The following is a 14,324-nucleotide window of genomic DNA, read 5'->3' on the forward strand; positions in this document are numbered from 1 at the left end:
ACAATATAAAACATTATCTTTGTTCAGTCAATTCCCTGATGATGTTGTTGGGTGGGTGCATGCGATGCGTGCCATCTACAAGCGGAACTTATTTGTAGTATTTTCCCGTCGAAATCATTGAGGGTTTGGAACAGGGACTTACCGGAAGAGAACAATGGACTCAATGTGTCATCTTTTGACACTGCTCTACCATACTTTGAAAGTTTCCGCAAGGGTTGTCAACGTGGGAGCACTTTCCTGAGTTCCTCAAACAGCCCCTCGATGCTACCAGACGCGAGCACGACATGTGGAAGGGGATGAAGGAATGCTGTTGCTTCTACGTCCAGTCGTATTTCGACAATACTGGCCGTCCACCTATTGTACCTCATCTACTGTATTCGGTCGCATAGATATTGACACTGTGCCCTTTTCCCATCGCAATCACCGTGTACTTTTACAAATTTAATCAACCTATACCCCAAATAGTCAATTGTTTGTATACCATCACATGTTACCATTATTCTGTTTTGGTCCTAAGTGGACTTCGTCATGGACAAACATGTATCCTAGGGATTAAAGTTGATTTTCCACATATATGCGCTAACATCTTGGTTTCACACAGCAACACCATGCACATGAACAGGTAGAGTTTCTTTCTTCACGTTTCCTAGTCCTTGTTTACTCCAAAGGTTGATTGATGTGTTCACCCACTTTATCCTCTTCCTTTTCGATGCAAGTTTGGGACTTCGGGTTCCTCCTAGCATTCAGTAGTCGACTTCATGTCGACGCTGACCTTAGTGCAGGCTTTGTGCTTGCCTTTGACTATCTCATAGTCAACTTCGCATTGATGCTGACCTTTGTGCAGGCTTCGTGCTTGCCTCCAATTATCTTGCCATGGCCCCATCCATCCCTATCACTGGGCCGTCAACTCCATCCCCTCATAATATGCAGCACATACTCATCACTTCTTCCATGGTGAAGAGGAGGCGGCGACCGCAGAAAAGCAACAACTTTTACCTTCCCATAGCCCCCCCACTACTCATACTTCCCAGAAGAAAACACCTCACACAACAATCACTCGATATGACAGGGAGGTCGCAGCAGCAACAACCTTTGAGCGATGGCGACACTGCTAATCAGCATGATACTCCTTCCGCTGGGGATCTTTTAGAGCATGAAGAGGAAGGCTCATCTTTTTATAACTCACTCCACTACATATCTGATGGCGACTTACTCCCGCCTTCCCATTTGAATGGCTGCCAAAAGAAGTTAAATCAGTGGCGGTGCTGGACAAACGAAGTCATTCCTTTGTTGATCACTCCATATTTTGCATACTTGCGCAAATCAACTTCTCTTCACGATCAAATCAGACCAGATGCAGAAGAAGTTGCTGCCTTCCAGTGCAGGTCCTCTTGTTGATGGAGAACTCTTGATATCACTTGTATACTTTTCAATTGTATGTCTCTCTTATTACCTGAGTTATTGTTGGCTGATAATATCGTAGATATTGAGATATTGCGAATTGATTGCTGCACTTGTGCACCTGCTCCCCTTCAGCTCCTGGGTCGCGGTTATTTTGCATGCGCTCCCATCACCCCTTCCCTCGCTGTGGACCTTCAGCTGCTGGAACTTGTGAAGACCTTGTTCGTGCATATCACTCCCAACACGACCACTTGGTGCGAAACACTCGAAGTCTTTCTGGCTGGCCGCGGGTATCATCTTACTACCAAGGTTAGTCAAGCATCTGTGTTGGGTTTTGGCCATCTAGCTCAATCTTATCATAGGATAATCTTTGTTGTCGATTTGGTAACACCTATCATTGGTACTCTGTGCTCTGTATGAGTGCCGAAGATCACTTATTGAATCTCATTGGAGCTCATCACCCACTTCCAGCACCGTCCACTGAGGGACTAACACATCCAAGTGACTATCTGAGGTCTCGTTGTTTAATTTGTTTCGGTTTGGATGACTGGCAAAAAAGTGGAACCCTTAGTCTCCAGTAAGTTGCGTGAATATCATCAACTAAAAAAATTCTAAAGCACATAATAGACCTGACGTCCATAATTGCATTGACGCATGCTTCACTCAAAAATGTTCAGCGGACCAACGCGGCGGAGGTCCAGATCCTCCGGGCCCAGTCAGATCAGTTTTCCTTTTGGATGAGGAGGTGGCATCAATGGATGCTCATGTGCAAAGTTGTCGCGGTAGGCCCACTGATCAGGGTCGCAAGAGAAAGCGACCTACAGCTACAGAAGAGGATGGGGATGGCTATGAGAATGGTATGCAAGTCCCCATCTCTGTACTGGATAGCTGCGGTGAATCTTTTCTTGCAGCTGATGAGAAGCACGAAAAGGCCAGCACCCAATTTTTTGCAGATACAGGGGTGATGGCCATGTTATGTCGCCATGATCGTGTATTATGGCTCGCTAACATGATGTCAGCTGGAGAAAAGCAGTACTATGCTCTCGCCCTGATCAAGAAGCTTTTTGATAATCTCCCTCCCGAGATGACCGTCGGCCTCCTGTATGACATCGGCTGTCAACTTCATTGAAGTTGTGTCAAGTATCAACTCCTTGATGACGCCGCTCTTCACCAGTTGACATTTGCAATATCAGTTTTTCATGCTTATGGCCACCAATGGGCGTGTCAAATTATATACCACCCTCGTAAGTGTGAAGGCTTTGGCCTTTTGGATGGAGAAGGTTGCGAGTGTTTATGGAGCGCACTCAAACATCTTATTGCTCCCTTACGTGTTTCTGGGGTGAGTATTCTTTATTTTGAGGATGGTTACACACGAGTGATTGTATTATCGATTCACCTCTGGCTACAATGTACATGTTTCCTACTTACTGACCGCTTTGTCAGTTTCATCAGCGACTTTTTGTCCTTGACACTCCAGTCCGGCATCTGGATAACAAGAACCTTGTTTCATGTGGCAACTGGTTGAGCTGGAGGTGGAATAACTGTGTCAAGAGGAAGACTAATGCAATGCAAGCTCTGCGTGAGCTTTCAGTGGATGAGACCTATGTCCGTCAGGAGTGGAAATCACAAGTCGATCATCAGACGAGACCCCTGCCTCGTAAGTGCTATGTGACAGATACGAGAAGCAGGTGCTTTCGAATATGGCACAGTGAGAGATTAATAAGACGCGCAAGAAAACCAGATACAAGTCAAGTAGATTCAAGAACGCCAATGTTACAGATAGCTACACAACGACTCTTTATACTATCTGTAAGTAGGAGCTTGTGATTATTCATGACAAACATGTGATAGATACTTGGTTTCAGATAACGAGTGACCGACCTGTCCAGGCCCTTGACCAAGTCCGAAAGCCCGAAAGAGTCAAGTCCTGACGCGGACGTCACATACCCCCAACCAGATGTCGTCCAGCGACGTCTTACTTCTTCAGGATGCGACCAAGTCCCTTTCCCTTACCCTTCCCCTGGGTACGTTCTTCAGTACTACCGTCGTCCATTTCCTCATCCTCGTCATTGGCTGGAGGAGCAGGAGGGTCTGGGATTGGTGTGATAGGAGGTGGAGGAGGAATGGATGGCGTGGTGGGATTGTTCTGGCCGGAGGGCCCAGCGAGAGCGTTGATCAGGGAAGTGGAGGGCGTGAAAGGGCGCATCGCCTCGTCGTCCTCCCGTTGCTTTCGCTTAGCCTGATGTTCGGCCACACTCTTGTCGCGCCAAGCACGTTGTTTCTTAATCCGCTCCAGGTTGTCCCACAATGTGTGGTCCATGAGCTCAGTGCGGCGCGAGTCTAACCATTTACCTCCAGTGTCTTCCCAAGGGTCACGAGGGGCGGGTGCTGCTCGTCGAGTGGCTTCAAGGCCAACGAGTTCAGCTAAGGTTGGAGGGCGTCCGGTGATGTGGACTCCCTCATCTTCCTCTTGCACCATGGCAACTTGGATGCCTGCACCGGCATTCGAGTTGAGGGCAATGGCGAAGTCGTCATAGCCGATGGGTGTAATGATGGTGTCGGGAGAAGCCCCGCTGTGCAGGTCAGCATCGTACTGCAGGTACAGACGCAGTTGGTCGAGGGTGATGGCCAATGAGACACCATGGCGGTAATGGTCCGCCATGACGAAGACCCCGTTCTGGGCACGGAACAAGGGGGTAGGTAGTGGCATAGAGGATATGGTTCGAGTGGAGGGAATGGATGGTGAGGTAGAAGTCGATGGGGAAGAAGGGCGGTGGGGCTGGCTTATATGGTCAGGCCAGCCCAAGCCCATTGCGCCTAAAAACACATGTGAGTCAGTGTTTGAGACATCTAGACTCACCGAGGGCTGATCAGGCAACCCATTGCCATCCGTTAGGTCGGAGATGTCGTCGACGCCCAAGACGTCGAGGTAGTCATGCAGGGCGCCAAGGTGGTCAACCTGATTGAAAGGTAACCACGTGACGTCTCCCGCCTTCCATTGGACTTCGAACATCGCGTCAGCCTGGCTTCCCTTGTGCGATAGAATCCGGTCGACGGCCCATTCCCGTTCCTGGGTTTCAAACTCAGCAACCTGATTATCCAAACATCCTGGGAACCTTCGTTCGGGACGTGTAACCTTAGGTAAGACGCTGAAGGTACAACAATTCAGATGGTGAGTCTGAACAATGTTGGGTCTTGCAGAACCTAGCTGCTATTCGACCCTAAAGGGTTTCTGGACCAGGCTCAAGGCTCAGAGAAGAGGAAATATGATAGAAACTTGCTGAATACTCAGACTCATAGTAGAACTGGTGAAAAGGTAACTTGATTATGTAAGCTACAAAAGTGCAAACATAACACTAAGGTAAAAACAGTCTCTGCAAGCCCAGCCAGAAATGAATCCCTACAACGCGTGAAACACGTTGTGTATTCCCCTCTGCTTCAACCTGGCAGGTAGCTCGATACGATAGGAATTGTTCCCGAAGTCTTCAACTATTCGGTAAGGTCCAACGTACTTTGGCAGTAATTTGCGCGCTAACCCCTTAGGAAAGTTCAAGTTCTTGGTGGATATGTACACCAAGTCCCCATGCTCAAATGGACTCGGGCGCCGTGTCTTATTGGCGTCCACTGTTTGCTTCACCCGAGCGTTAATGATGCTGTCGTGTGCTTCCATGATGGTGCGTTTAATCTTTTGCAGGTAGGTCCTAACTCCTGGGTACTCAGATTCCGTAGGGTCATCCCACACCATCGCTCTAGGAGTCCTCCCAGTGTTCATCTCAAATGGTGAGTGCTTCATTGATTCCGAGCTCGCGATATTGATAGCGAACTCGATCGCCGGCAGTCTAGGCACCCAGTCTTTCTGGTTCGGGGCTATGCAGGCCCTCAGCATTTGAACTACGGTCCTATTGGCGTGTTCAGTAGACCCATCAGTCTCCGGATGGTAAGCACTTGACATTTTCAGCTTGGCACCGATTAACTTATTGAAATTGGTCCAGAACGCACTGGTGAACAACACGTCCCTATCGCTGACAATGTACTTAGGCACACCATGGTGTTTGTACACCTCGGTGAAGACTAATTCAGCCACTTCCTTAGCCGTGTAAGTGATTCTGCTCGGTACCAGATGTACCATCCCACTAAAGAGGTCGATTATCACAGTTATGGAGTCGTATTCGCCGTCCCTGTCCTTGGACAAGGGTAGCGGCCCCAGGAAGTCAATGCCCATCGCCTCCCAGGGTTGGGAGGGTACAGGTAAGGGTCTCAGCAGTCCATATGGTCGTTGGTTGCTGGACTTACTCGTTTGGCACGTTGCGCAGGACTCGCAGAAGGCGTGCACGTCACGCACGATCATCTTCCACCAGACGCGATCTCTCAAGTATGTAAGTGTCTTTTGTGCGCCCAAATGGGCCAGCAATACATGTGCTTGACTGATTATATTCTCCTGCAGTCTTCGACCGTCAACCTTAATGTCCGGTATGCACATCAGTGTTCTGTCGTTTAGCCGGATGCGGATGAGCCCTTCCGCAACGTCAAAGTTGCGGAATTGCTTTGGTGAGTTCATCACCTTTTGGAAGAATGGGTCCTGGTAATACTGACCTCTGATCTCTGACAGAGTCTCATCGTCCAGTTCCATCCTTGGTAACTGGGCTAGCGGTGTATCTGGCTGTGTCGGTTGTATAGGGAGGTGAGTGTCACCTTCCTCTTCACCCTCCTTTCATTCACCAGGTCCAAGCAGAACGAAACGATCCTGCAGTCTCCTGGCAAACTCCTTGGACGTCTCTGGCCATCCACTTTCCGCGGGGACCACCCGTCGTTGCGCTGCAGTACTGCGTCGAGCTGGCCCGGTAGATTCGCCCAATATTGATTGTTGGCTCTCCGTGCTAATCTGCGCTGTAGATTCGCACAGTATCGATCGTTGGCCCTGCGGGTCAACCTGGGCGCTAGATTCGCCCAATATTGACCTTTGGCCGGCACAACGTCTCTTGGGCAGCCAATCAGGCACCACAACTGGCTTCACTGCGACCCGGGAGCTACGCCTCAAAGGCGGGCCATCATTCAGTCCTACTGCTACCATGGGGATCGACACCAGGTGAGCTATGTCCACCCCGGCCCCACTATCTTCATCATGCTCAGTATACTCACTGGGCATGCGGGCCTCACTAGGTCCATCAAACGCGTACATGCGCGACAGCGCGTCCAGCAGCAAGTTCTCCTCCCCAGGTATGTACTTCACATCAAAGTCGAACTCACCAATCTTCTCAAGCCAGCGTGCCTGGCGGCCACTGACATTCTTCTGATTCAGGAGATGGATTAGACCCTTGTGGTCCATGAGCCAAGTGAACTTGGCCCCTTGCAGTACGTCCCTATGCCTCAGCATAGTCTCCACCCCCGCTAACATTTCCTGCTCATGTACAGCATAATTGCGCTGCGCTGGATTCAATTTCGCGGAGAAGAACACCACGACTCTCGCACTTTTCCAGTCCGTCCCCTGGCATACAACCCCGCCTATACCTCCCAGGCTAGCATCAGTCATGACGTAGATAGGAGGCGCGCCCTTAGTATAGTCCAACGGCACACAGCTACATATCGCTTGACTTCCTCAAACGCGCGCTGCTGCGCGAAGTCCCATCGAAAAGGTACTGTGTCTCCCATCACCTCGGACAGGACTCCCAACGGGATTCTGACTTTGTAAATGTCGTCTGCCAGGTACCCCATGGAACCGATGAAACCCCGGCACTGGTCCCGGTTCGCAGGAGTCTTCCAGTTGAGGACACAGTCGACTTTCTCCGGGTCCATGCGGATCCCACTGCTGTCGACCACATGTCCAAGGATCTTCACTTCGTCGCAAAGGAACTTCAGCTTCTTTTCACTAAGGTAAAGTTTTTCGCGCTCTAATATGTTCAAAACGATCTTAATGTGGTCTAGGTGCTCTGACAGCGTGTCAGAGTAGATGATTATATCATCCAGGTAAATGTCCATCCATTTCCCAATGTACTCTCCAAATAACTGATTCATAACAGCTTGGTACGTGGCCGGCGCGTTGCAGTCACCTTGCTGTAACACCTGGCTCACCATGTTACCGTCCAGCATCGTCATCGCCGTGTGAGGTACGTGTTCCGGTATGACACGTATCTGCTCGTATGCGTCCTGACCATCCATCAGGGAACGATAAGGCTTACATGCAACACGACACAGGATTCCCTCCATGTCTGGCAACGGCGACATCAGCTTGTGAGTGTTTTTGTTTCTCTCCCGCAGATCAACGACTGTCCTCAGACGATCTGACCCGGGTTTCCTTATAAATAGCATAGGCACCGTGTTGCCAGCGCTGGTAACCTGCCATCTGCCGCTGGCAAGGTAGGATTGTCTTTTCTCTGCCCATTGTGGTCTTAGCGGTTCTGGACACCTGGATGGTCTCCAGGGGTAGATCTTACTCTCATCTATGAGAGGTATGGTGTGGTTGATAGAGTGCAAGGGAGGTAAGCTCATCTCGCTCGCCTTAGCACACAACGGTTTTGCTAATTGACGCAGATATTCGCGCACTTTCTCTAGATCCTCTGTCTCTACAGCGACTGCACACGATTCAAGTGTCGTCACCTCGACTCCCTTCATCGGTAACGGCGATGCGCTCCCTATTGTCACGCGTGGTGGGTTCAGCCCCACCATGACCTTGTGCTGGAACAGAAATGGTGTCCCCAGCACCAGATCATAATTCTGTAAGTTAATGACGTCAAAGTAGCGTTGTTCGCTAATGTTCTGATACTTCATCTGCACCCTAGTGCCATAATTCACCTTAGACCGGGATCCCTGGACCGCAAGCTGCACTACCAATGGCTTGGTAAGTTCAACCTTTGGTACTTTAAGTTGTTCTGCCAGAGTCACTGACATGAAATCTGACAGGGACCCAGAATCAATTAGTGCATGAGCCGGTCGTCCGTTAATGTTCACAACGACGACCACCGGCTTTGGTATCATTCGCTTAAAGTCCTTGGTCACGGCGGCTCCTCTTTGCAGCACTGGGTAAGTGCCAGTATTTGCTGTCCGTTTAACTCTAATACAAACAAGTATGACTCGTTGTATAGGAACTTCGCGTCTGGGGATAGGGTGTATATCCTCCTCGCCACGTCATCCAACTGACATTCGAGGTCTGTCAATGGACCCTGGTCCAATAGCCGGAGCATATTGGACTCTTGAGAGTCCTGTACCAGTCCGTCGCAAAGTTCATCGTGAGCCTCCCTCAATATCTTATTGTACCAGGATGCTAACACGAACTTAGGATTTAACAGGAGGTGCAATGGCACCTCCACTACGAACGATCGGACATAGTCCTTTATCAGGTGCGTCCCGTCCCTTCTTCTAACGCACTCAAATCTTTCTGGGTTTAGCGCGTTGCGTGGGGGGTCGTTATCATAACGGCCCCATAGTTTCAATAGCTGCTCCGCTTGGGCAGCCAGAGGAGTATCCATGGACCTCGTTGGGCGAGGCTCTTCCCGCCTCCATCTTCCCCATGTGTGGGGGTGCTCTCCCCGTAGTTCATTAACCTTTCGTGCATACCATTCTGCCAGGCAGAACTTCGGGTCCAGCAACTTACGGGTGGGCACCGTTACTTCATGCTCCCATCTATTTTCTTTATCCATGATGACATGTTCTTTTTCAGACACGCTATAGATGAAGAACCTCTCGGTATCAGCGGGCAGCCATGGCCTCCGTTCCCAAAGGTAAAATCCCCCTTCTAGTACGTATTTGGCTCGCATCGCCAATGGTTCGCCCATGGCATTGATCTTCGTGCCTCTAGAGGCCCAGTCTTCCTTCCCCGCGGGTCCATCATGCAAGGCGGTTGGCCTGCGTCCACATGGCAGGGGTATTGCTGGCTCCTCCGAGTCGCTAACCCAATCCAATTCGTCCCCGGAGTCAAAGTCATCGTGCCAGAAGTCCATTGCAGCGCATGACAGATCTGTGGCCCCGTTGGAGGTCACGTTCTCATTCTGGTGAGTTACTCTATCCGCTTCGCTTAGGTCCACCTGTATGCTAAAGTTTTGCACGCCAGGGGGAGCATTGTTGGCCCCGGACCGCTTGACAGTGGTACGGTCTGGGCAGTTTCTAGAGATGTGCCCTGGCTGATGGCACACATAACACAGCCCCTCCGCCGCATGTCTTTCTTTCTCGGCCTGACTCAGATGGTCAGGTTTTCTCTCTGGAGGTGAGCTTTTTCCTGGTCCGTTATTCCTCCTCTGACCTCGATTCTGTCCGTTTTCGACAGCGCCGTTTCTCCTCCGGGACCCTCCATCAGTTTTATGCGAGTTTCAGTTCTCTTTGTCCCTGTTTCGCTGCCGTCCTTCTTCCCGGCGATTGGTGTTATTGCCACCTCCATTCATTCCTCCGGCACTTGGGGAAGGCTTCTCCTTGTGGTCTTGCCGGTGGGTAGGCACCGAGTGAGCTATTTCTATTATTTCTGCCGTGTTTCTAACTTCGTGAAAACTCGACAACTCAGGGTTTAATTCCTTTTTCCAGAGTTTGGCCTGGATGCTGGGGTTTAGCCCAGTCCAGAATCGAGAGACCTTCTGCCGGTCTTCCACATCCCCAATCATGTTCCAGAGTTCACTCAGCTCATAGATGTACTCTCGCACTGTCTTCTAGTTCTGGTAACATTTATTCAATTTGGCTCTTTGCTCCATTCTAAAGTTTACAGGAAAACAATAATTGAAGAGCTCGGTAAAGAAGTCTCTGAGCCTCCAACGGTATGGGTCCCCAGACACTTCCCTTACATAGAACTCACACGCTCTTCCCTTCAGGTAATGGGCCAGGATGAAGACACGCCGTTTGCGTTCGACTTGCCCATCCTTGACGTATGCTGTTCCTTCAGTGAGGAACTGGTGGTAGGCTCTTCAGTCAGGTGAGCCGTCATAGTTGACCGGTGGAATTGGTTTAAGTGTGTTCTTTTTCTTAGACTGGTTTCGACGCTTCCTGGCTCTACGTCGTCGGGAGGTGCTTCCTCCACTCGAGCTAGACGTCGACGACGTGCTGGAGGACTCGTCCGAAGAACTGGGGCTGAAGTCGCTTGAGTCCTCGTCATCTGGGTCCCTCCGACCTTTCTTGATACATTTTCCCTTTTTGTCTTTGTTTCATCTGGATGACTTATCCAGACGTCCTAAGGCTTGGCCAATGTAGCTTTTCGGCGCCACCTGCCTGACCGGATCCATTGCCTTTCCCTTGGGTCCGACAATCTATCTAGCGCCTGGTCGACTAGAGCTCCCACTGGATCTCTGTTTCGACCAGAGGTTCTTATTTTACCTCTTTTCTTTTTCGGCGAGATGTCCAACGTCTCTTGGTCACTCTCGGTTGCTCGCAGGTAGTGAGTTCATTTGTTCCTCATTTCTTGGAGGCGCGCCTCATAACGTTTCTGAACTCTTTCTTCTGCAGCTCTGACTGCCGTCTCGGCCTCTGCCCTAGAGACCATGGCATCATCCAGGATCTCGCGCTGCTCCCGGTGGTGGGTTTCCTTGTCTCTAGCGGCTCGATATGTGTCCAGGGCGGCTCTCTGGGCTTCTAAGTCCAGGTCGTCCTCCTCAATGTCCGCGTGTCCCCAGTTGCGAGGATCTGGAGCCTTCCCTTTGCTTCTGGAGGGTCCCTCACCTGGGGATTCCTCTGACTCACTGCCGTCGGAGGCAGGGCGACTAGGTAAGTTCCATCTAGTCCGAATTCTCTCTCTTTCAGCCGGGGTTAACTTATTTTCGGCCTTTCTCACCAGGTTTTCTTGTTCTCGGGTTAGGTTCTGATGCTCACCCTTCTTTTGGGTCGCACCCTTGGCACCTGCAGAGCACTTTCGTTCAATGGTGGTCCAGTTCCCACTCTGGCCGTCGCCAGAATTCTCAGGTCTTACAGTGGACCAGCTCCTTTCATTTGCTGGAGTCTCAAAGTGAGTGTTCTTCTCTGTTTCCTCACTATCTCTACTAACAGAGGTAGGATTGTCTACTGGGGTTTTTCCACCCAGGCTAAGCCCTTCGGTCTCCGCTGTCTCACTTGGTGGACGAGCGGGTGTCTCCCCGAGCGCACCTGGCATCGGGGGAATATGCACCATTAGCATGTCACTGTATGAGCGTGCGTGCTGTCCGGCGGAGTACGCAGGAGACACGGCACGAGGCTGTGGTTCTCCTGGGGACGAGACAAGTGAAGAGAGGGCAGACTCACTGTTGGTACGAAGAGGTCCAGCCTCTTTGATAGTTGTCTTGATGGTCTTCTCGGTAGTAGCTTTGCAGGCATGTGTATCGCACAGCTGGTACCGAGGGATACGAGATTCGGTGTAGAGACTCATGCCTCTCATTGTGCAATATGGCAGTTTTCACTGGGGAGTACATGGCACGAACTTGTAGCATCACTCTGTGTGCTACCCGCAGCTATCTCTATATGAGGCGCAGCTTTCCCGCGCAACGCGCGCCATGCGCGCGTACCTTTCCCGCGCTTCACGATGTATATGCGCGCGCGCTTTCCCGCGCTGTAGCGCCCTATAGCGCCAGCCATCCGGAAGCATCCATCCACTGTCCACCAAGTTCCCTAGTGCGTATATTTCCATTTCTCACATTTGCATATCGTTCCATCTTTATTTGTATCATGGACCCTTACTTACATATATCTTTACATACCTTACTCGGTAGCGCTTTGGCTCCGCATGACAGCGCTTAGGCGCCATACTTAAGCGCCAGCAGTACATACTATGACTTACTCACTTACTCTCCCACCAGAACGACAGAGGACTTACTGGTTACTACCCACTATTTACCTAGCAGAACATAGTAGAAATCTATTTGTTTACACCTCGCATCTCTCTTCTCTTGTCTTACATCATATCATCACCTAAGCAAACTCACTCTTACTCTCTCTCGTATCTGTATACACGCGCACACTTTCCCACGCTTCGCGCCATACACGCGCGCATTCCCGCGCCTTGCGCGCACCTGCGCTTTCTCGCGCTTCGCATTGGCCAACCAGTAGCACTTTCAGCGCATACCTCTAGATCCTTGCTGCACTCGCTTCCCCTTTAGGGTCGAATGCACTTGTCGTCTCAAGTATAGCAGACTAGGCAACGCGCGACCTTACAACAATTATAGATACAGTCAGGAGCATTGTTTGTGCCTCACTGTATCGTTGAACCTTCAACGCTTTGAGCCACTGCAAGACAAGGCTTGGCATCAGTCAGCGCACCTGTTTGGACCAACTACGTCGCAACATATATCTACAAGTCCGTTTGGATGCTCAAGCTCTTAAGATGTGTATCCGCGAACGACTTCGACAGCGCAAGTTCGAAATTGAGAAGCTTGAACACTCATATAGGCAAGCAGTGAATGGTACTTATGTTCTAAGTTGCACACATGGACTTCAACTAATTGCACTTTCTTGTTGCAGAGCACAAGCTTAATTCTCATGTCGATGTCGCAATCCAGTGGCGCAATCTGACAATACGAAAGCTCATTTATTCATACAATAGCCTATGTGCTGATCTCAGTGCTCTAATCAGACAACACCGCAGTCCTCCCAATACCATACCACCCAACCCTATCTCTCCTACCGGTATTTTCGATCTTGATATTGATGCTGACATTTGGCAGGACATCGGACTGGATGATGTCGTGCCGGAGCCCCCAGATTGGTTAGCTGATGAGGTCACTCGTGCTGTGATCAAACTGGTGCTCAAGATTGACCGGTGCAACAAAGAAGAGTCTTGCGTGAAGGTTGAGCGCTGCACCCTGCAGGAGTGGGCCATTGTTGAGTGAGATGCTCTACAAAGGGCTCATGCACATGCAAGTAAGTTTTTCGCACCTCACTAACATTGCACGCTGACTTTCGAAGGTGATGATGAAGTAATCCTCTATCACATTGATAATCGTGCTCAACAGTTTATTGGGCTCATACTTGGCTGGCAGATGAAGGTTCGTCCTATTCTGTGCGCATGGCCTATGCCTGATCACTGGGGGCCGTCACATGCTGAACTTGCTAATGGGATACATGTGTACCCTAATGATCATGATGATGAAGATGATGTAGGGGATGATCGAGATGATTGGGAATCTGACATTGGCTGTGGTGATGAGGAGCTTATGGATGTTTTAGAAGATATTGCATTAGCAGATCAGTATAGGGGTGAAGAGGTAGATGATATCAAGGATAGCTGTGTAGTTGATGACCGATTGATAAACAGCCCAACAAAACATGTCAGATTTAGTTTGTAGTAACCTAGTTGATTTATGGAAAATAATGACTCTAACTATATCAAGGATGATTTGATTAATAAAGACAGCATTGATACTTGATAACATAGGTGAGAATGTGTGCATCATGTGAATTGAAAGGACTCCAAAGTAAGAAATGTGTACATCATTCCATGAAAATATCAACAGAATTTCAAGTGTCAGTGAGTATTGATATGATTGCCTTGGTATCACCCAAAATGTCATTATGATTATTTGTACATTTCTCTTCTAGTACAGCCTCCCCATGTTATATGTGCATTTCACAGCAAAAATATTAAATTTGCTTGGCTGGAGTATCCCCAGGTTCTCTTCTAACTCACAAGTAAAGCTTCCTCATTTCATCGCACATGCATTTCACTGCACAACTGTTATTTTTGCTTGGCTAGAGTATCCTCACTTTCCCTTCTAACTCGTAAGTAAGGCTAGGTGGGAAAGCCCAGATACTACTGGAAGGCTGAGTGGGAGAGCCCAGATGGTGATAACATGGCGGGTGGGCAAGCCAAGATACTGCTAGAAGGCTGGGCGGGAGAGCCCAGATGATCATGACAGGGCATGTGGGAAAGCCCAGATACTGCTAGAAGGTTGGGCAGGAGAGCCCGGATGGTGATGACAGGGCAGGTGGGAAAGCCCAGATACTGCTGGAAGGCGGGGCGGGAGAGCCCGGATGATCATGACAGGGCA

The 14,324-nt window shown here is 49.9% G+C and overlaps 6 protein-coding genes across 6 annotated transcripts; 3 read left to right on the forward strand and 3 right to left on the reverse strand.

The window, feature by feature from the left end:
- Positions 1-873: 873 nt before the first annotated feature.
- Positions 874-2,530, forward strand: F5147DRAFT_779498 (uncharacterized protein; the record flags this gene model as incomplete). Its single annotated transcript, XM_041442302.1, has 6 exons — positions 874-1,393; positions 1,484-1,710; positions 1,764-1,815; positions 1,873-1,978; positions 2,029-2,258; positions 2,313-2,530. 6 exons carry the CDS (start codon positions 874-876, stop codon positions 2,528-2,530), a joined length of 1,353 nt encoding a protein of 450 aa, XP_041287025.1.
- F5147DRAFT_541870 (uncharacterized protein) lies at positions 2,531-3,063 on the forward strand (the record flags this gene model as incomplete). Its single annotated transcript, XM_041430253.1, has 2 exons — positions 2,531-2,740; positions 2,845-3,063. Coding segments are annotated over 2 exons (429 nt in total), but the record flags the coding sequence as incomplete, so codon positions are not given.
- Positions 3,064-3,376: 313 nt separating this feature from the next.
- Positions 3,377-4,111, reverse strand: F5147DRAFT_657548 (uncharacterized protein; the record flags this gene model as incomplete). Its single annotated transcript, XM_041434278.1, has 1 exon — positions 3,377-4,111. One exon carries the CDS (start codon positions 4,109-4,111, stop codon positions 3,377-3,379), a length of 735 nt encoding a protein of 244 aa, XP_041287027.1.
- A 4,453-nt stretch (positions 4,112-8,564) lies between these two features.
- On the reverse strand, positions 8,565-9,077 carry F5147DRAFT_539554 (uncharacterized protein; the record flags this gene model as incomplete). Its single annotated transcript, XM_041430212.1, has 1 exon — positions 8,565-9,077. A coding segment is annotated over one exon (513 nt), but the record flags the coding sequence as incomplete, so codon positions are not given.
- Positions 9,078-10,756: 1,679 nt separating this feature from the next.
- F5147DRAFT_657550 (uncharacterized protein) lies at positions 10,757-11,458 on the reverse strand (the record flags this gene model as incomplete). Its single annotated transcript, XM_041434279.1, has 1 exon — positions 10,757-11,458. One exon carries the CDS (start codon positions 11,456-11,458, stop codon positions 10,757-10,759), a length of 702 nt encoding a protein of 233 aa, XP_041287029.1.
- Positions 11,459-12,550: 1,092 nt separating this feature from the next.
- F5147DRAFT_585710 (uncharacterized protein) lies at positions 12,551-13,166 on the forward strand (the record flags this gene model as incomplete). The annotated part of the gene is made up of 2 exons (XM_041431883.1): positions 12,551-12,740; positions 12,799-13,166. Coding segments are annotated over 2 exons (558 nt in total), but the record flags the coding sequence as incomplete, so codon positions are not given.
- Positions 13,167-14,324: the final 1,158 nt, after the last annotated feature.

The sequence above is a fragment of the Suillus discolor genome (assembly GCF_016758755.1).
Source record: "Suillus discolor strain FC423 chromosome Unknown F5147scaffold_87, whole genome shotgun sequence".
NCBI lineage: Eukaryota > Fungi > Basidiomycota > Agaricomycetes > Boletales > Suillaceae > Suillus > Suillus discolor.